This window comes from Scomber scombrus, chromosome 10 (assembly GCF_963691925.1).
Source record: "Scomber scombrus chromosome 10, fScoSco1.1, whole genome shotgun sequence".
Taxonomy (NCBI): Eukaryota; Metazoa; Chordata; class Actinopteri; order Scombriformes; family Scombridae; genus Scomber; species Scomber scombrus.
Genome location: NC_084979.1, coordinates 8,511,617 through 8,533,072, shown reverse-complemented (window position 1 = coordinate 8,533,072; position 21,456 = coordinate 8,511,617). Strand labels below are relative to the sequence as shown.

General features: G+C 39.6%; 1 protein-coding gene across 1 annotated transcript; it reads left to right on the top strand.

Moving 5' to 3' along the window:
- The first annotated feature begins 67 nt into the window (after window positions 1-67).
- plekhm2 (pleckstrin homology domain containing, family M (with RUN domain) member 2) lies at window positions 68-19,585 on the top strand. Its single transcript, XM_062427031.1, has 20 exons — window positions 68-594; window positions 2,703-2,809; window positions 3,137-3,246; window positions 3,422-3,521; window positions 3,692-3,779; window positions 3,874-4,048; window positions 4,697-4,756; window positions 6,463-6,748; window positions 6,831-7,637; window positions 7,728-7,797; window positions 8,501-8,591; window positions 10,251-10,315; window positions 11,351-11,439; window positions 11,882-12,014; window positions 12,325-12,512; window positions 13,450-13,515; window positions 13,669-13,828; window positions 14,489-14,668; window positions 14,796-14,912; window positions 15,079-19,585. Exons 1-20 carry the CDS (start codon window positions 535-537, stop codon window positions 15,214-15,216), a joined length of 3,090 nt encoding a protein of 1,029 aa, XP_062283015.1. The 5' UTR covers window positions 68-534; the 3' UTR covers window positions 15,217-19,585.
- The last annotated feature ends 1,871 nt before the right edge of the window (window positions 19,586-21,456 follow it).

Below are 21,456 nucleotides of genomic sequence, written 5' to 3'. Positions count from 1 at the left end.
AGTGGTGACGTCACCCACTGACGGGGGGAGTTGAGCTGTAGCACAAAAGTAACGTGAGACAGCTGAGACTTCAATCAAATTAACTGAATGTCGCTGCTAGGTAAAATATGCGAAAAGGTAACTGAAAGTAGTTAACAATAGCGAACTAGCGGTAAGAAACGGAAAGTATGATAAACAAATGTAGGCTAAAACTAATGAATGGTTGGATTCCTGAAACTTGCTAGCCACCCTCAGCCAGTCCGCCGTTAAAAAAAAAGAAAAGTCAAGTGGCTACTCGAAGCAAAGCAACATCACTTGGCTAACTGCTAACCGTGTCCGTCGCTAGAGGTTGACCTAGCACACCGCTTACTAGCCATAACCTGACAGTTGTTTATTGACACTGCTGTCATATATTCCGTGTCAAATTGACAGCCGAAGTCGTGTCGTTAGTTTAGAAGACAACTGCCTTTTGAGCGCAAGATGTTAGCTAGCTAAGGCGGCGTTAGCTTTAGCAAAACAAGAGCTCTGCTTTGGGAGTCAGCTGACAGACCAGTGATGGATCAACTCAAAGTGAAGGACCGCATATTGGAAAACATCTCCCTGTCCGTCAAGAAGGTGAGTGCCTATCGGTTGGTGAGCACATTTAACAAGCTGAATATTGTCATATGACTTAGTGTAAGTGTGTTCACATGCTTGAATTACTGTGGCTAACATTAGGTCATCTATTGGCAACTTTCAAGTCGAAGGGGCATTACCAGCTCGCAATCTTACAAGGGCCTTACCCTCACTGATGACATTAATTAATGTATAAACTAATCCCTAAAAAATGTCAGTTTACTTTCATGTTTACATCTGCCAGCTGTCACGTTCTAGTTTCATTTTGACAAAGGAGCACAATAAATGGCACCAACCTTAGTGTTTGCTCACTGCGGCATGTAAACACACCTGCAACCTGTAACGTTATACAGCGGGAACATATTTGCAACATAAGGGGTTTGCCAAAAGATATTTTCTCCTAATTCCCATCAAAGTTATGAAATATTTGACTTCTTTTTGTTATGCTATACCTAATATTGGAGAACTACCCTTCTAATAACCGTCAAAGAGTATTGTTAGCTCTCTTCTTCCTCCTCTCCTTGTTTACATGTTCACTGTCCAAATGCATGTACATTTGAGTTCTGTTTCCCATGGGCTTCCTCATCTCTCTCCATTATCCCCCATTATAAGTCCACCAGACTCATAACCATTATGATTGCATCAAAAAGCTCCACCCTTAGTGTATCAAGAGCTGAGTAGTGAGTCTTACTTCCTTAACCCACATTAGTCTAATTCAATGAGTCAGTAAGTCAGCCCTTTAACCCGTTTATTGTTTTTATCATTATATCAGCATAAGGCCTGTAAAAGCGCTTATGAAACGGTATGCCTCAAGGTTTCTAAAGAGTGTGCCGCGTTTAACTCAGACAAACATTGCTTAGTCATGTGGACATACTGATCTTTCTCTGGGTGAGGAGTCTCAAAGCTTCTTTATCATACACTTGGGTTGGTTATGCCTCTGGGTTCTGCAGGTCAATGCAGGACGGCGGATCCTCAAAGAAACACACATAGCATTATCTGTATGAATACATGGTACCTTTCAGTATAGCTGCATGTAACTCTAAGCTCCGTATGTGTCGATAGAAATGTGGAATTAATGTAGGTGATTCCCATCCAGTAAAATACCTAGGGTGTAAGGCAGCTAGTAAGTAAAGTGTCAGGAAAGTGACATATTTATTGTTGTTTTGGCTCTGTACACCAGCACATTTGATTTGAAATGAAACCATAACTATAAGTATGAAAGTGCCACCTTTCACTTTTAAGGAGAACAAAGGGACAGCTTGACAGTCATAATACTGAGAACTTGGTTTTTGATCCTTTGTGGTCTCAAACCCACAGACACCAGTAGACACATGGTATATTTCCTGTTGATGGTCTGTCAGGCATGTGCTTCAACCAACTTGTTTCAAGATTCTTTGTCAGCAGCCTTTTCTTCAGCAGTGGATTTAGGTCAGGTCATAGACTTTGCCGGTCAAGAACATTCCACAACTCGGCCCTAAATTCCTGGGTCGCTCTGACTATATGTAGTACTGTAGAACAATTGTTTCCCTGTATTGTCCTAAACTTTAGGGACTATATATTTGTCCCTAAATATTCCTAACACTCCTAAACACTGTCAAACTTGCTCATAGTTGTTTTTCTGTTCCAAATCCAGAGTATGAGAGTACAGAGCTTAGCCTAAGCAATCAAATTACAATAAGTTGCCAATTCTACAAAATCATTAATAGGAGTTGTGTTTTGATCATCAGGTTAGAAATTCATTATGGCCAAAAAAGAGCCCCAGGGTCTTGTAGAAGTAACCATGCACACTGCAAGGTGTGTCCCACACCAGTAGTAGATTGCATCAGAAGTGATGAATTGCAGCTGGTTTAACGTGTATGCAGCATAAATAATAAAACCACTCTTCCCCAGATCTGTGCACCCAAGCCAGCCAGTCCTGACAAGTTCAACCTGTTCAGAAAATAGACACTTTAATAAGTATAATTTAAAGAAGTGTCCTTTATGATAACCTTTCAAGTACAATCAGTTTTTTTAAAACAGAAACAGTAGTAACATTGTTACCTGAAACTGAATTAACAATTTCCCTCTTCTCTGCAAAACAAACCGCTAAAAACTGTGTCTCTCTACAGTTGCAGAGTTACTTTGCAGCCTGTGAGGATGAGACTCCAGCCATCCGAAATCATGACCGCGTCCTGCAGCGTCTCTGTGAACACCTTGACCATGCTCTGCTGTATGGGTAAGTGGCTTACTGGACAGTATACATGATATATTTATAAAAGTGTGTTAATTCACACTGAAACGTACAAAACAGGAAATGTGCATAACCCTAACCCTGCCAACAGTAATCTTATTTATTATTATTTAGTCATGCATTCCTTTTTATAAATCCTATTATTCTTGTGTGTTTTTGGCACAAGTCTCACAATGCATGCTTTTAGGGCAATTTTGAACAGTTTTTAACCTACAAATATTTTCTGTGGAAAGTGAGTTTTCTACTGTCACTAGCCTCCCGTGTCCCCTTTGTACCTCATGCACATGATATTGACTTTTTTCTGCACTGTAGGCTGCAGGACATCTCTTCAGGCTACTGGGTCCTGGTGCTTCACTTCACCAGGAGAGAGGCTGTCCGTCAGATAGATGAGCTTCAACACATAGCAACCAACCTCGGTCGAAGTGAGACATATCTCTTTCTCTCTGTCTCTCTCTCTCTCTCTCTCTCTCTCTCTCTCTCTCTCTCACTCTCTCACAGGCAAACACCCTCACGTGTAGAGTACTTGGGGAATAAAAAACAGCACCATTCTTCCTTCAGTGGGTTATATGCTTAGAAAATGTTTACTTTTCTGTGTAGGTCGGGCATGGTTGTACCTGGCATTGAGCGAGAGCTCTTTAGAGAGCTACCTGCGGCTCTTCCAGGAGAACCAAGGATTACTACAGAAGTATTACTTCAAGTAAGTTCAAATACCAGTCCTCGGACACTCTCACAAATTGATGCTAACATGTTTAAGTGCATTCCAGGAAATACTTTATTTTGTTTATAGGCTGATGTCACATTTTAGACACTGCTTAAGTATTTTTTCGGTCAACTTACACGAAGCCACCTGATTTCTGTCTCCTCTAGGAATGCGCTGGTCTGTAGCCACGACCACCTCACACTCTTCCTCACAATAGTGTCAGGCCTGGAGTTCATTCGCTTTGATCTGGAGCTGGTTAGCATATATTTCATCACAATATCAATACAAATGCTCAGCTCATGAGTTAGTAACATGTCTCTAACATTCCTGCTGCGTCCCGCTTGCTCAGGATGTACCCTATCTGGACGTGGCCCCATACATGCCAGAATACTACAAACCCCAGAACCTGCTGGACTTTGAGGAAAGGCTGCCAAGCTCTGACAGCTTGTCCCTGCATTCCTTCACCTCCCTCACCTCCACCAACCTGGAGTGGGATGACAGTGCCATAGCCCCCTCAAGTGAAGGTAAGGTGCAGTGGTTTTCTGTAACCCCTGTTTAATTTGATCCCTTAGGTTGCTTTATCAGTGTTATTGGCTAGCCAGTGTCACCCCGCTCTACAATAGCCCTATCAAGTATCGAGCATCAGTTCTATGTGCTGCTATACCTCAAAATGGCTCTAATATGGACACTTATTATTATATGGAGTAATTGTGATGTGACTCTCCCGCTAGTTGGTGAGAATGTCAACCTTTATTTTCGGGTTAATGATGTGATCAGGCCCTGCAGGAGTGAGAGTACACACTCATACGCTTTGGCGCAAATTCATACAATGATGTCAAGCTAATGGCATGATGTTAGATTGATCCTGCCAGGCACTTGTGAGTCACAGACACCAAAGTGCATTTTATCAAATGGATCCCGTTTGAAGAGGCTGATGGTTACAGAATGTTCTCATTGGTGATTGCAGCACTCAATGCTGAATGCTTTCCCCATCACTGTCCACAAAGTACTGATGCAGTTCCCCTGTTTTAGTTCCAACAGACTATTCTTTTTATTTTTTTTCATGTACCACATGTCATGCCATTCTGTTTCTGTACCATTGTCTCAACCTCCTCTCTCCTATCTCCACTCCATCTCTCTCTAATGTTGAACGTTATCCCTCCTTTTTTTAGATTATGATTTCGGTGACATCTTCCCCGTGTTGCAGTCAATGCCAAGTGCAGACTGGGAAGGTGGGACATTGGTCAACCCCTCCCCTTCCCGCCTTTCCATCCCTCCCTCTCTGCCTCTCTTCTATTTGGCATGACCACCACACAGTTTGTGCTTAATGCATGTTGGGTGCGCTAGCCAATAATAAGACATGTTAATATGCAAAATATAGCTAACTGGTGAAAAATACTGCTGATCTTAGGACATGAAAACAAGCAAAGGAATCAAAGGGACATTGATAAAGTCCCCATAGTTTTGGGAAAATGCATTCAGTTGGCAGGAATGTTGGGTTTGCTCTTAAGTTCTGTGGCACATGACTACACATTTTCAGGTACTATATTTGGCTTACTTTAAATTAGGTAATATGCAACTATGATTGTTATGTAACTGGATTTGATAAACAAAATAGGTAGCCAGTAGCTTATTTTATAATTGTATAAACACATCTTTACATTTAACACTTGGACTTATAGTTTATCTCACCATATCCTTCTCAAGGTACTCAATAAAGAATTTAGAATAATCAAAATTAACTTTTCAGGGACATGTTCAAGGCATTGTGTGGAAACACGATGGATGATCTGACTAAATATTAGTATTTACATTTCTGGTAAAACATGTCAGCACACATATATTTTAAAGCAAAGCTTAAATGATGATGCTTTTATGAGTTAACAAGCAAAAATATAGGCATCAACATACACAATAATTTGGGTGGTAACTTTGGGCAATACGGGAATTGGGTGTGTATACCGAAGTGTTATCTGTTGTCATTTTGTGCATGTTTTACTCATCAGGGGAATGACCCTAATGCTCACTCTGCCTTATTGTTTACCACAGCAAGATGAATGCCTGATGTAGCTGATACTCACCTCATCCAGTCTGTCTTCAGTGAACTGTGTATCTGTCTGTCTGGTGGATCTTTTTTTTTTGTCCTGTCTTCTTCTTCCTGTGTGGCATTGGCCTAGATTCAGCTAAACTGTAGTGTGAGCCAAGATAACAATCAAGGATGGTTGGTCAAGGTGAAAGAGTGCAAATGATTTTTCTGTATTGTGCTTGGACCCGTTTGCAGTAAGCTGCAATATACCCGTGCAATATGCACTTGTCTACTTGACTGTTAATACTATGGTCCAAATTTTAAATGAGCATAAAAATAATCGTTAAAAGCAAAATCCATTTCTCTCTTGTATAGAAATGGCTGGATGCTATCACATGAATAAGCAAAGTTGTAAGAAATTGTCATAAATGTCAAAAGCCTTTATGGATTCCTTCATATGATGATATTCAAATGTTTTGTTTAGTATGACTCACCTCTAACTACAGTGATGCTTGACCTGGGCCTGTGCCACTGCAAAGAAAGCTGCTGCCTGTCTACCTTCTTGATGTCTTACGCATTGCGTTTTGTGCCTCTCTGACCCTGCTGATACTACAAAGAACACTGCAGCCCCTAACATTTATGTATGTGCTCTGCTGATGAAGAAATACACAAAGTTTTTGTGACATTGTCTCACATTGTCAACCTTTCATTGGCGATTAAAACAGACAAATCATCCATCATATGTATGACTAGAAATGACCGACCCTAAATTACTTTCTAAAGTTAAACTACATTTGCCACTCAACTTATCAGTGAGACAGTACCAAAACATTTTGTGTATTTCTATGATTATAAATGAAAATGTGGGTGATTGTTGCCTTTGTGTTAACTCACTGATGGTCTTCATGGTAGAGGGTGACCTGACCGACCAGGCCAGCTGCCCGCGATCCAGTGGCTCTGACCCCCAGACGGTCATCAGCGACACAGTGGTCCTTTCTGCCGGCACCATCAAGGTGAAGGTAGCTCATGTTTCTCCACACAGTCCCACATCTAGATACAACCCCTTCAACGAGGACTCGGACACTAACACCACCAACACCTCAGCCGATGTCACGCCAGTTCATGTAGCCAGCTGTTACAATACCGTCATTACTGGAGATGACACAGAGAGCACTAACAATGAGCTGGAAGTCATAAGGTACATCTAGATATAGGTTCACATTCTGTCCACATAGTTAATCAAATTGTATTTAGAACTTTTAACCGGTCTGCTTTTCTAGGATGGCCAGACGAAGGAAACCAGCCAAGAAGCGACGTGGAAAGGGCTCCACAGATTCCAGCAGCAGCATCCACAACTCAGTCTCCTCTGAGCATATGGAAATGGACAACAGCCTCCAGGGCTCAGATGATGTAGATTCTTTAAACTGCACAGTAATTCATCTTGACACTGAAGGAGAATTGAGGAGAAGCAGGGCGGGAACTGAGGTTGTGGAGGAAGGGGATGAAGACGGACTAGAAGGCCTGCTACGGCTCCCTGAGATGACAGACACCTCCATGGATAACGTGGGCCAACCCCTCCGTGATGTCATGGACCGGCTCAACGGTGTTCTGGATAAGGAAGAAGCCTGGGATCACCCAGAGGAGGAGGAGGAGGAAAATAGCAAAGGCTGTGATCAGCGCTCCGAGCCTCCTGCACAGCAGCCCTTTCGAGAGGATTCAGGCGGCAAGCCACCTGACCCAGCCTCACGGGAGACCCCTCTGGCCACAAGCCCCGACATCCTGCAGGCCTCTCCCGCGTCAACAGACTTATGCTGCTTTACCCCCAACAGTCCAGACTCTGCTCCCACGGGTGGTGGCCACCATGACTCTACAGAGCATAGCAAGTCGCAAACTCTTTCAGGTGGCCATGATGATGAAGGAAAGGCAAAAGCGCCAGCAGGACAGGAGTCCAACATGAAGAACGGAGGAAATGACGTACAAGAAGGAGAGGAAACGGACACGAATGCACTTACTGCTGAGGAGGCAGAAGAGCTACTACAAGAAGAGAAGCTTAGTCCGTCAGAAAATTCTCATCCTGCAGAGTTTAAGTAAGGACCGCTTACAAAATCAATCTTTTGTTGATGTAATATTGCCTAATTGTAATGTGTGGTTAATTTTCTTCACTGTTCATATTTCAGGGTGGATAACAATCACTTGCTTCTTCTGATGATCCATGTATTCAGAGAGAATGAGGAGCAGCTCTTCAAGGTGACAACTGAGGCACTATTCTTTATTCATTGTGACACTACTGAAGTTTGATTTTTAGGAGAAAACTTCAATATATGTGCTAAGTATCTGTTTAATAGTGTTTTCTTTGGCCTTTTAACCAGCTTGTTATGAATAACATTTAAGTTAATTTTCTGGAACAGTCATCCTTTTTCTCTCATTAGTCAGCCAGGAAGTATGGTAGTTAAGTTATGGATTGACTCATAACTTGTTTTGACATTGGAGAAGTGGTTTGGCGATGGTTCCTTGTTGGAAGTGTTGCAAGCTTCAATTTGTCAATTGCCTTTTAACTGTGCTTTTACTAAGACTGTAGTATTTTATGTGACTGATACTAGTTTTTTTTTTTTTTTAAACCCAAAATTCAGACTTTTGGGGGTATTTACATATGTGTTAACAATGAAAAAAATGTAGATTGGTTAGAATTTCAAATTAGCAATCTTTTTGTAAGTATCTGACCCACATAGCATAAATAGTGAAAACCGCCACCTGTGTGTTAGACTCTTGCAGCTGCTAGTTTACTATTGTTGTAGCAATACTATGCTCATGCTATAGCACAAAAAAGTGTTTGCTTCCACACCTGGATCTTTGCTATGTGCTATCCAGTCGCCAGAATTCATCAATAACAATCAAAACACTGAGTATTACGGTTGCCAATACTTGATGCAATTTGTCTGTCTGTTTTCAGATGGCAAGGATGAGTACCGGCCATATGGAGGGAGACCTGCAGCCCCTTTACCTGCTGCTGACTGACTGTTACATCTATCTGCTTAGGAAAGGTCAGTAGCTACAAACCCAACACATCATGCTTTGACTTAATTTTCTTATAGTCAAGTCCTGTCAATTTAATTAATACATTTCATACAACAAGTGTAGATTCAATGTGCTTCAAGATAAAATGCAAAAAAAATAGCTAAAGATTACACATGACAAAAACGTATGGGATAAGATCATATAAAGTAATAAGGTGTTACATATGTAAATATAATAAGATAAGATAATAATAATTATTATTATACTGATTCTAAAATAAAAGCCTGTTTATCACATATATTAAAGCTAACTAAAAACATTACCAAAAAATAGATGTGTTTTTGGACCTCTTTTAAAAGAAGCCACTGTTGTAGCAGACCTTACTTCATGTGATAAAGAATTTCCAGAGAGTAGGACCATAATGACTGAAGGCACTATAAGCTGATTTAGAATTTATTTTCGGGATAGTGAGGAGACCTTTGCTTGATAATCTATGGGATCTGTCTTGCATGTACTCAGTGAGCATCAGCATACAACTGATATGAATTATTGTATTGCTGAATGATGGACCTAAGTGGGAGCATAAACAAATGACACAGCAGTGGACCAAGAATTGACCCTTGAGGGACTCCACGTGGAATGCTGACGGCAACTGATTCAAAGTATCCAATAGAAACAGAAAAGGGTTTCACAGTAAGATCAGAAGAAAGCTAATTTAAAACTCGGTCCCTAAGGCCTAACAGTGTTGGAGGTGCTGAAGAAGAATGATATGGTCAGCTGTGTCAAAGGCTGCACTAAGGTCAAGAAGTACAAGAATAGAAACGTTATGGTTGTGTGAGCTAATTTTAAGATTGTTAACAACTCTGACCAGCGCAGTTTCTGCACTGTGGTTAACTCTAAAACCAGACTGGTAAACGTCAAATAGTTAGATGACCGATACATGTCTAATTGTTTGTATGCAACTGTTTCAATAATTTTTCCCAGGAGGAATCAAAGGTTTGAGATTGGTCTGTAGTTCTGAAGAACACATAGATCATGATTACTCTTTTTCAATAATGGTGTTTATTGAAAATGTTGGATATCTAAGGTGAAGATTCCAGAGAATAGGGGGGCATTAAGGACATCATCTACCAAATAGCTGAGAATATTCTTTAACATTTAGGCATTAGGTCAAGAGCACGTTGTAGAGTGTAATTGCTGACCAGATGTATCTGCACAAATGGAGTGTATTGTGCCAAATTTTAAACCAGCTATATGTTTGGGAATCTAGGCAAACGTTGAAAAAAAAATACAAAAGTGATCTGAAGCCCCAAAATCTAGAGTGCGTTTTAGAGTTGTATCGAGGCCTTTAGAAATGACCAGGTAAAGAGTGTTAGAAGGGGTGAAGCAGTACAAGTCATATGTCAGGACATACTCAGATGAGTATTGGTAGGCACAGTAATTTTCTTACACAGGGGAAACAAGCCTTGATCTTTTAAATTGACCATTACCATGAAAGAGTTTCTATTTCTTAAAGATCCCCACAAATATGAGATGATTGTGAGATGTGTGACAACTGAGTCAAATCAATTGATCTACACAGTGGTCTAGCAAATGGGAGCAAGGTTATTTTGTAGTAAGAAAATATATCATTTTTGGCATGTACTCATTGCATGTCTTGGATGTACTTTTGTTTTTCTCCACAGGTGCGGCAGAGAAGCCTTACACAGTAGAAGATGCTGTTTCTTATAATGAGCTGGACTATCTCTCAGTAAGTACATGAAGGATTTGCTATTTCCTCCCATTTGTCTATGGATTCGGCTTCTATTATTTTACATACATGTGTTTTTTCCTTAAGCTTCATGATGTCTTCTTACGGTTATCTAAAGGAATCTTTCAAAGTTTGTTTATGTCACAAACACAACGTTTGTATAATCATGGCTGATAGTATTCCGGCGCCGTGCTGGATCTCCGGTGTACCGGCGTGACTGCGAAAATTTCTCTGGATCCAAGAGAAGCACAGCTTTCACTCTCAACCACACTAACAATAGGCCTACTAGCCAATCAGAAGTAGGGCGGGACTTGGGTCTTGACAATATGGCAGGCGCTTCACGTTCTGTCGAAAGTGATCCCCATTCTGTTGTAAACTGTATTTGTTTATTCTCTATTTATTTCTCATTATTTATTTTCCAGTTCCTTAAGCACTTTATTTTTTGTTGTTGGTATTATTAATGGAACTGAATGGTGGTTTTCTTAAGTAAACTATATTTGTTAGTGTTCTATTTTTAGATATTTGTAGATTTCCTGTCATTTACTTAACTTTTAATTGTTTTGAAGAAACAACTTTAGGATTACAGTATTATCTACAGTTCACTGTTGCACTGTAACTGTTTCAAAACTGTAATACTTTAAAATAAATGGTGCATATTTTGCACTTATGTTTAAAAAAGTTAATCAGTGTCCTTGTTCATGCCCTAAGTCAATGGTTAGGCTACTAATCAAATCTTTTTCTACTTTGGAGTACTATTGCCACCTACTGAGCTTTCTTTGTATTGCTGTAGTATAATCTGTAGTCAGAGCAAGAGCAATGTGACAGTATGGAAGATAAGTGGCGAGATAGTAAAAAGGGTTATTTTCAAATAATGTTAAGGAAAAAAGTTCAGGCTCAGGATTTTTTTCCACTATCAGCCCTGTATAATGCTTCTGACAAACAATGTAGACTTAAGAATAAGGTGCCATGTGGGATGATGAAGCCTGAGGTTAGTATTATGTCTATTAAATGAGTTGTAATGCTGTTTTCCTTCAGGTCGGCCTTGACCAACAGACAGTGACGGTTGTTTGCACCAATAGACGAAGAAAATTCCTGTTGGACACGGCTGATGCCTCGCTGACTGTGTGAGTGTGCCGGTATCTTTGTGTCTGTGCCAGCCTGCTCTGGTTCTCTTCTCGTACCCACAGCTACTCTGAGCTGAGAGTTGGCTTCAGTTCTTTTCAGTTGACAAATGGACACAGTCAGAAACTAAACCAAAATACTTCAGGGATGAGGTTTATCATTCATTGTCCATTATAGTCCATTACAGTCTCAACAGCAAGATTTATGTTATCAGCAGCACACCACTTTCCTCTTTCTTCCTCTATCCTGTCCTCTGATAAGATAAGACTCTTTAAGCTTGGTAACCAATCACAATAACAACCGGTGACCATGAGACTTAATGTGCTGTTAAATTAATATTTAAATACAGTATTCCACGGGAATATTTACTTTATAAAGATATACAGGAAACATCTAAAATTGCCTGATTTTGTCATCTAATCCTTCGCTCTCCTTTGCTTACAGCTGGTTCCTGTCTAATCTTAAGTCAGCCATGGTTAAGGGTTGTCGTGAGCCTCCGTATCCCTCCGTGCTGACTGATGCCACCATGGAAAAACTTGCTCTCACTAAGTTTGTCTCCCAGGAATCTAACTGTGAGGTAATGATATCTCAAACTTCACATACAATTGTTCTTTATTGCATGTTTGTTAATTGCAGAAAGCAGGCTGGCATAGTTTATGCATAAAGTACAATCCTTGTAATCCACTACTGTAAATGTCACCTCTGTTTGAGTCCTGTGACTGCCGGAAGTTTATTGTGGCCACATTATCTTAGTCCTTTTTGTAATCCTAAAAAGGTTTGGGTGTCAAAGCTTTTCACCCATTCCTCAAAAGTCTCCATTTATCACTCTTCTATTCTTGTGCTGACTTTCAAAGCAGTGGTAAACCAATGCTTTCTTGTTTCCCCAGGTATACGAAGTGTCTATCCACCTGTATTCACTGGTCCACTGGGAGGATCCTATGGACATGAGTTTGTCACCCCAGGGTGTCCCAAGCTCTAGATTATCGTCCAGCACCAAGGAGGGGACTGTACATTACCGGGCGGGAAACTCCTACCTGGGTAAAGAGCTGTGGAAAAGCTGCTACCTCGTCCTCAGGTATGGGCAGGTTGTAGACATCAGTCCCCTTCTCAACTGGTATTATTATGCACTACCAAATATATATACATATATATGTGTGTGTGTGTGTGTGTGTGTGTGTATATATATATATATATATATATATATATATATATATATATATAAATTCCATTCTACATCTGACATGTTAATCTGACATTAAAAGTATGTTGCCATTTTCACTTTCCCTTACAGATGCAGTAAGTATGAATGTCACTTTCTATTGTAACATTTATGGACTAAAATATTGTATTTTGACAAAACTATATTGGGTTTGATCACATTTGCCACAACCCCTAGTACTTAATTCCCCCACTTCACACTTTGCTTTAGAAAAAAATGCCAAACATATTAAAAGTGAGGTGTCCTTTTGGCATTTCACGCTTTTCAACATCTGCTTTTTTCCAGACATGCTGAAAGCCTGAGCTCTGTTTGTGCTCCCTTTATAGAGCGAAGCAGTTTAATAGATTTCATGCCAGTCTGTGCAGTGGTTCATAATATAATATAAAATACATGGTAGGGGCTGATGGTTTCTTTTATTACAGGAATAATAATATTTTTAAATTCACGTGGTCATAATTAATTTATTTATGCAATGCATCTTTATAAGAAGCAAGACTAAAATCCTAAAAGGTACACTAGAGGCTCAGACAAATCATTACAATATTGACATCTGCATGATTTCAGTTACACCAATAAAAAAAGTGTGGCCTCAAAAGTTAGTATGAAGTGGAATCAACACCCCTCTGCCACCATCTCAAAAAAAATAAAACATTACAATGTGGGTTGTTGTTAAATTGTATACTTTTGTAAGATGTTCCTGTTATTTTGTCCAGGCTCTCTAGATATTTTATATTACATGATTTAAGAGCTTCTGACCAGTTGAATAATAAATATTTGCCTTATTTCCTTGCAGCAATGGGATTCTGTACTTGTATGCAGAAAAAATTGATGTGGCACCCGTACTGTCAGTCACCATGGGGTAAGCTTCAACTTGCTGAACGTTTACACTGTAGAGTAAACCTGTGATGTGTTTAGTGTTCAAAAACAATAAACAACATAAAGGGAAAGATGGGGAGAACATATGTTTACTGATATAATTTAATGCTCTTTGTGCCTCCTCATTCCTTATCAGAGGAGAGCATTGTGGAGGCTGCCGTCGCTCAAACAGCACAGAGCGTCCCCATGCCTTCCAAGTCATCCTGACAGAGCGCCCCCCACTGGAGCTCAGCGCCGACAATGAACAGGACATGGCCGACTGGATGCTGGTGCTCTGCCAGTCTGTCTCCAAAGGGGTAATGAGGGAGACTCACATAGTGCACTGCACCCAGTATTGATCTAGTATTGGGAATATAACATATTAGATGGATGTGGGGAGACAGCAATGGGTGCCACACAGTCTTTTCATTAGTGCACACAGGTTTTAAACAGTCAATAAAAAGACCTATATTTAGCTTCAGCAGACTTATATTTAGCTTTGTATTACATGATGAAAGCCTAGATACTTTACAGCAATCAGTCACATGTTCTGTCCATTCCGTGCCTTCAGCTATTACAGAGGAGTTAGTCTGTCTGAACTGTGACCATTTTTCCAGGAATAATGCAAACATGTGGGCTCCATTCACATTAACATAAAGGAAAAATCATTCAATCATGTTGAAATGGAACAAACAGTGCTTTTGTTTTAGTGATAATAACACATAACTTACACATTGTTATGCTTAAATCAAGCTTTGGTGGGAAGCTCATTAAACTCAAGTTGAACTGGCTTTCCACACAGCTGTCAACCAGAAATTACCTTACATGAATGCTCCTTGACAAATATTCCCTGTCGGCATGCATTGTAAATAATGTTTCCTCTCTGAAAAAGCTCATTAGGCATCAGAATTTTGCTTATATAAATTATTTTATGCACAGTGTCAATCAATATAGATTAATTACCATCTCATCTTCAGGTCATCCCTCAGGGTGTGGCGCCCACCCCTTGTATCCCATGTTGCCTGGTTGTGACAGACAGGAAGCTGCTAACTTGCCATCAGGACTGTCAGACCAGCTTCTTCCGTTCACTGGGCAGCGCTGATATCTCTGACGTCACCACTGTCTGCGTGGAGGCTAACAAGGAATACTGTGTCATTGTAAGTGGCTGTCTCCAGGTGTTAATGATTAATGAACATGTAATGTGTGAAGTAGCTTTCATTAAGGACCTTTTATAAACTTTTACACTAAGCTTTTGCCCATTCTCTCCCGCTGCTTTGTGGATAGGAGTTTGCAGCTGATCGCTCTCAGTTCCTCCCTCCATGGGTCTTGTATTTCAGTGGATGTGAAGAGAGAGATCGATTGCTGGAGGTGTTGGACAACACATGGAAAGCCATTTTCCAGGTGGGAAGATAGGGTGATGTAATCAGAGATTTAAGAGAAAGAAATGCTGTGATATTACAATAATTCCAACATTTGCTCTTCCAAAATATCAGAGCTTAAATCCAACAACTGCTGCCATTGGCTGTCCATCTGATTGAACTGTCATGCATTCCCTTACTGTTCATAGGTTGACCTTCCCCACAATGAGATATCAGATCCATCGGTGCAGAAGCGTTGTAGTGAGGCCCTCGCCCTGATGAAGAGCGCCTGGCAGCGGGCAGACAGTCTGGCCCGTGGCAGAGCCCAGCGTGAGCCCTGGTGCTGACATCACACACTAACCTGTGGGTAGCCACTGACACAGACTGATAGTGAGACAGTCTAATTTAGTTCTGGCATACATGGATTTAACTCTGTTACTGGGTACAGTTGAGACCTCTAACTTGAAAGACTGAGAAACTAATGGGATATGGTTACTGGTTGTTGTACCACAGCGGTAAACCGGTGACGCACCTCTAATTCACTGATTAAGTGTTTCTATTAAAGAAACATCTGTAGGAGTAACAATGCATATGGAAAATCCCAACAGAGTGATGCATCAGTAAGATGTTCTCACATGAAACGAAGTGAATTAAACCTCCATCACAAAGTTACAACAGATTTTATATATGTAGAAATAACTGCAATATAGAAAAAATATGCTGAATCACTGGTTGACCTTTAGTGACAAATGGTGGTATTTCGGCTGGTTTCGGGGAAGCTTCGGTGTCACATGATGTGATGTGTATTTTCCTGCTAAATTGAGTCATTGTTTTAAAATGAGCACTGAAATAGAGATTTCCTCTTCTAACTGTTGACTCTGAGGTGAAGACAGGACTGAGAATGATAAAACCACATTGAGGAACCTGAATGAAGACATGGATTTAAAGTTAGATAAGGATCCCACAGCTTCCCTGCACAGTGACATAAAATAATTATTCATGATTTCAATCTGTATTCTTGTGGTGTGTATATATAGCGAAAGCCATATATGAAGGGGGGAAGCAGCTGCTTGTTTGCGATGTGGAAAAGTTCACTACTTGTCTTGCACAAAACAAAAACTGAAAAAAATCAGTAATGCTTACTGTGGCTCGTACAACTATGTGCAGATAAAACTCACTCCTTGCTTTCTAAGAGTTCCAAAATATTCTGCTGAACTTTAACTGTGGTACAATTATAGAGCAAGTGGGCGCTGTAATCACTAATGGGTTTGGATGTGTCGGATATTTGGTTTTGGTTTGGCGAAGGTCACGTACTGAACCTCTACACTGAATTATTATAACTTTGTTTTTTCCTGAGAGGATGGGGATATCAATATGAAGTGTGTGTGTGTGCGTGTACATTCACGTTCACACACGCATACAGTTGTAGTTGGAAGTTTACATACACCTTTAAACAATTTCACAATTCCTGACATGTAATCCTAATAAACATTCCCTCTCTTAGGTCAGTTAGGATCTCTACTTTATTTTAAGAATGTAAAATGTCAGAATTATTTATTTCAGCTTTTTCTTTCAACACGTTCCCAGTGGGTCAGAAGTTTTCTATTTGGTAGCATTGCCTTTTAATTGGGTCGAACATGTCTGATAGCCTTCCACAATCTTCTCACAATGAGCTACTGGACCTCTGGCTTGTTCCTCCTAACAGAACTGGTTTAACTGAGTCAGGTTTGTTCGTCCTTGCCCGCACACTTTTTTCAATATATCCTCTTAATTGTCCTTCATCATGATGTCGTCTATTTGGCGGACTGCACTAGCCCTACCTGCAGCAAAGCACAACATGATGCTGCCACACCAGTGCATCAGAGTTTGGATGATGTTCTTTGGCTTACAAACCTCTCCCTTTATCCTCCAAACATAACGATGATCATTATGGTCAAACGGTTCCATTTTTGTTTCAACAGACCAGAGGACATTTTTCAAAAAACTAAGATCTTTGTACCCTTGTGCAAATTGTAGTCTGGTTTTGCTAGCAGCGTTTGAGGTTATGTCATTATAGGAATTGTTTTACTGTGGATATAGACACATTTGTAACTGTTTCCTGCAGTACCCTCATAAGGCCCTTTGCTGTTGTTCTGTGAACTTTTTTTGAACTTTTTGCACCAAAGAACGCCCATCTCTAAGAGACAGCGTGTCTCCGTCCTGAACGGTTTGATGGCTGCAGGGTCCCATGGTGTTTATACATGTCTACTTTTTTTTGTGCAAATGAACGTGGTACCTTCAGGTGATGGGAAATAACTCCCAAACCAAACTTGCAGAGGTCCACATTTTCCTGGATTATTTTCTTTGATTTCCCTGCTATGTCAAGCATAGAGATGATGAGCTAGAAGCTGTTTAAAAGCATTGTCAACTTAGTGTAAGCAAACTTCTGACCCACTGGAATTGTGATATAGTGAATTACAAGTGAAATAATCTGTCTGTAAATGATTGTTGGGAAAATTACTTGTTTCATGCACAACATATATGTCCTAACAGAGCTGCCAAAACAATAGTTTGTTAACATGAAATCTGTGGAATGGTTAAAAAATGAGTTTACCTAAGTGTATGTAAATTTCCGACTTCAACCGAATGTATTTCTCTCTTGCACTGTTACATGACATGCTCATGCTCGTTTCCTCGATCTGAGATCTCGCTTTACCAATTTAAATGTTGTCATGAATTCTATCAGGAAATGCAACAGACTTGCCTTCTTCTCCACTGTGTAGAGACGAGTGGAGGCTTCCATGCAGACTTGCACATTGTTTCGCTGTTTGTCTTTTTTGAATGGGGTCAGTTGTTGTGGTTTTATGTTAATATCTTTTTTTTTTTTTTTTTGTCCATTTCCATTTTAGAGAAAGTGGGAACAACTGTAACTAAATTATTCAGCGTGGTGAATAATTGGAGTGGTGGCAAAAAATATTTTCTTGGTATATAGATGTTTGTGTGTCTGCATTAGCAGAAGTATACTTCCCCAGTAGTGTGGATAGTTAGAGAAGAATTATGGTCTGTGTGAAAAAACAAACAGCAAAGCATTAACAAAGGAGAGCTACCAGTTGTTTTAGCTGCTCCATTATATTTTGCACCAGCGGTTGGTGGCATCATACTGTACTGCACAGTAAGATCCAGCCACTCCACTAAATTAGATCATGCCATTAGCTGTCATATAGTGGTATAGGACCATGTTTGAGGTTTATAATACCTTTTATATAGCCTTTCAACTTAGAGCAAGTATAGCATCTGTTCATAACAGATGAAAGCTTTTGAATGACCTGTAATATCATATAATAATATGCTTTATTTGGAGAAAGAATAAGAATTAGAAAGCAAACACTTTTTGGTTTCCCTACTGTTTTGGTCAGTAGATGGAAATGCATGCGTCCTTGACATTAATGCTGATTAATCTACTGCAGTGTGTAACTGCAGTAACTGCATTGCAAGGCTCAAATAAGTGTGAGTTTTCTTTTGCAAGGACAATATTGCCTTTATGACAACCTTGACTAAATCGGATGATATGGCCAATTCGTTTAAACTAAATGAATCACCTTTTCTTTCTTTTTTTCCTTTTTGTAGTTGCCTTACAGCGTATAATGTGGCTGACTTTATTCGAATTCTTAAAACAATCATCAATGTTCATGTTGTGGTTCTGGTTTCTTTTGTGAGACAAGTCAAAATACGTGCTGTACGTAGGTTTAAGTATCAAACAAACACAGAAGTAATGGCAGTCATGTACAAAAATTCAGGTTTTGAATTCATACCAGTCTCAAAAACTTTCAAACAATACCAAGAACCAAACATATGTCACATATATGTATGTTTGTATAAATGTATGTCTCTCTCGGCTACACTGTAATACTCTTGTCAGCATTAATCAGTGCTTTAAGCCTTTTCTAAGTGCCACTTGGTCTCACTTATCTTCTGTTCCTTTACAAAGAAATCTAATCTCAGGTGAAAAAGGTACTTCACATCCAAAACCTTAAAAATCACCATGCGGTTTTTTTAATATTACTGCTGTTTTGTCTAATTCATCTTTTTTTTTTTTAAATCCCTGTTTTTTGGTTCCTTGCATGCGCCATGGAACATTAAGTTATTTTGCGCACAGAGAGGAGGCTGCAAAGTGATATTAAATGGTGGAAAAGGTTTTTACCTAAAAGTCCTTTAATAATTCAGTAGATTTCCAAACATGATTTGATGGCTGAGGAGTTGGAATCGTTTCCCTCACTGATTACTGAAGGGCTTTTTGACCCGGGAGAGCACAGTTGCAATAGTTGGACTTACTTGAAATGTTTGTTGGATTATCAAAAAAAAGAAGACATTTACTGCTTGGAGGAGTTATGGCCCTTGAAGTGTATATAAAGGAAAAAGTCAAAGTTAGTCTTTCTGAGCAGTGTTTTGAATGTGGGACATTGCTGGCCAATGATGGATGACATCTTTTAAGCGATGCATTTGAAAAAAAGAAGCACTCTTTGATTTTTGTTCATAAATGTATACTGCATGTAATATTTGTATTATGTTTAGCAGTTTTATTGAATTGTAAATAGAGCACTAATCAAATTTAACTCACACTCACACATACAGACGTGCATGTCCGGAGGATTTTATACAGTTCATAATGGTAATACATGTACAAAAAAACCTTTGTGAAATGGATGGCATAACTGAATAAATTGAAATGAAACCTTGGTTCCTGTGCACCATTATCTGTGCTTTAACATCTACATTTCTATTACAGGTCAAACCAGTGAAATACAATGCATTCAAAACATAAGGACAGAGTAGGGATTTCTGGCAGATCTTCGCCGACTGCAAAGATGCACGAAGAAAGAAAGAAGTCTGAAAACATAAGGACAGTCATGTTAGAGCAGGGTCAGAAGATTCTCAGGTAAGGGATCAGCTGTGTGTAAGGTGAAAAGCATACTGTACTTTTTGCTAAAATCAAAACACTGCTTAATTAGTGTCTTCTGTTGTAGTTTACTGTACTCTTTCAGATATAGTGTCTTAGATACATTTAGTTTTTATGATGTTGCAGTTCCTCCCAGTCACCAGTAGAGGTCATGTAGTTTCTCTTGAAACCTGTTTCAAACTAGGATCAGGTGTTCGGCCTATCTGGGATATATTGGAGTGCCATTAGCCTGCCAAGCCTTATCATTTAAACATCAGCAGCTGACCTCATGAATGTTATTGAGGCTGAATGGGAGCAAACCTGCAACTAAGTTATACGGTCATGTGAAAAGCTTTCCCAGAAGAGAAGAGTAGAGGCTGTCATAGCAGCAGATTTAATGGCCATGGTTTTAAATGTTCAAAAGTCACACTTGGGTTTATATGTTCAGGTGTATGCTTACTATGTAGTGTATTCATTAAAGGTACAGCTACTGAGCACTTATGTTCTTCTGTTATGTGTTCATATTAGTTGTATTTCCTGTTGTGGCACAACTAGGACAACATCTTACCTTTCGCACCTTTTCACCACTGAGAGGCTTCACCACAGCATGTAGGTTGGTACCCTACTTACTGGGCTGTTGACAAGTTATTCTGTGTAAGACCACGTCTTTTCTTTAAACCCATGGATTCCTATTTATTTTGAAATGTGTAAAATGCTGAAACTGATTTTATTTGATCCACTGCAGCATCTTCCTAATTGTATCAAAGCAAAAGCAAATAGTGTACGCCTCTCCAGCTGTCATCTTTGGGATTATTATGTAATTTGGAGTTTGGAGCACTTTGCTAAAACAGCAGAGGTGGACATTTTCTGTATGGAAACCACTTTTTACTAAGAATCAATTAGGAATTATTGAAAATGTTTAGAGCATTTACAGATGGTTAGGTTGAGTTAAATGTATGTTCATTATAACTAAAGATGTTAGGAACCTTGGGTGATTTTAAAGTGGAGAAAAGAAGAGAAGACAACATTCAACACAGCCACGAGCTGTTAATGTTCACAGCCTCTGGTTTTATTTATTATTTTATAGTTGCTAGGGAAACAAAAAATTACCACTTCTCCTGTTTAGATACATTTTTATCATTTTCGTAACATAATAATATCACCATAGGTGTACTTGTGCTGTTACCATGGTTTCAACAAGCATGAACTCTTCTCCTTTTCTGTATTGTTTTCACTGCAATACAGAGCTGTATTAAAAACGATTAAAGGAAAGTGTTTTAATCCTTATTTCCAGGAGTGCTGTAGTAAAAGTGCTCAATGGGACCACAGCACGAGACTAGAAGCGACAGTAAAGAAGTACTGATATCAGCCAGCACCCAGGGAACTGAACACAACCTAAGAACAATAAAGAAGACACGAATGCCTCTTTCAAATGATTGCAACAAAGCAGCACAGATTTAAAAAAAGGATGCTGAAGTTACAGGGAGAAAGATCACAATCACAGAATGATTCAGCAAATATCAAGTCAAGGACGAGAAACGCTGTCAGATTGATGAGATAGATGACCTATGGGAGGTACAAAGCAAACTTAAGAGAAAGGAAAGAGAAAAGTATTATTTGTCCAATAAAGATGTAAAAACGGCTGTGGCCCTAAAACAGGAGGAACTTTTCA

Bases quoted from the DNA above. Each gene is read 5' to 3' on its own strand.
- plekhm2 (XM_062427031.1), top strand. From the start codon at position 535: ATGGATCAACTCAAAGTGAAGGACCGCATATTGGAAAACATCTCCCTG. The intron at 12,015-12,324 runs GTAATGATATCT...TTGTTTCCCCAG, and splicing joins CCCAGGAATCTAACTGTGAG to GTATACGAAGTGTCTATCCA. The intron at 14,913-15,078 runs GTGGGAAGATAG...TACTGTTCATAG, and splicing joins CATGGAAAGCCATTTTCCAG to GTTGACCTTCCCCACAATGA.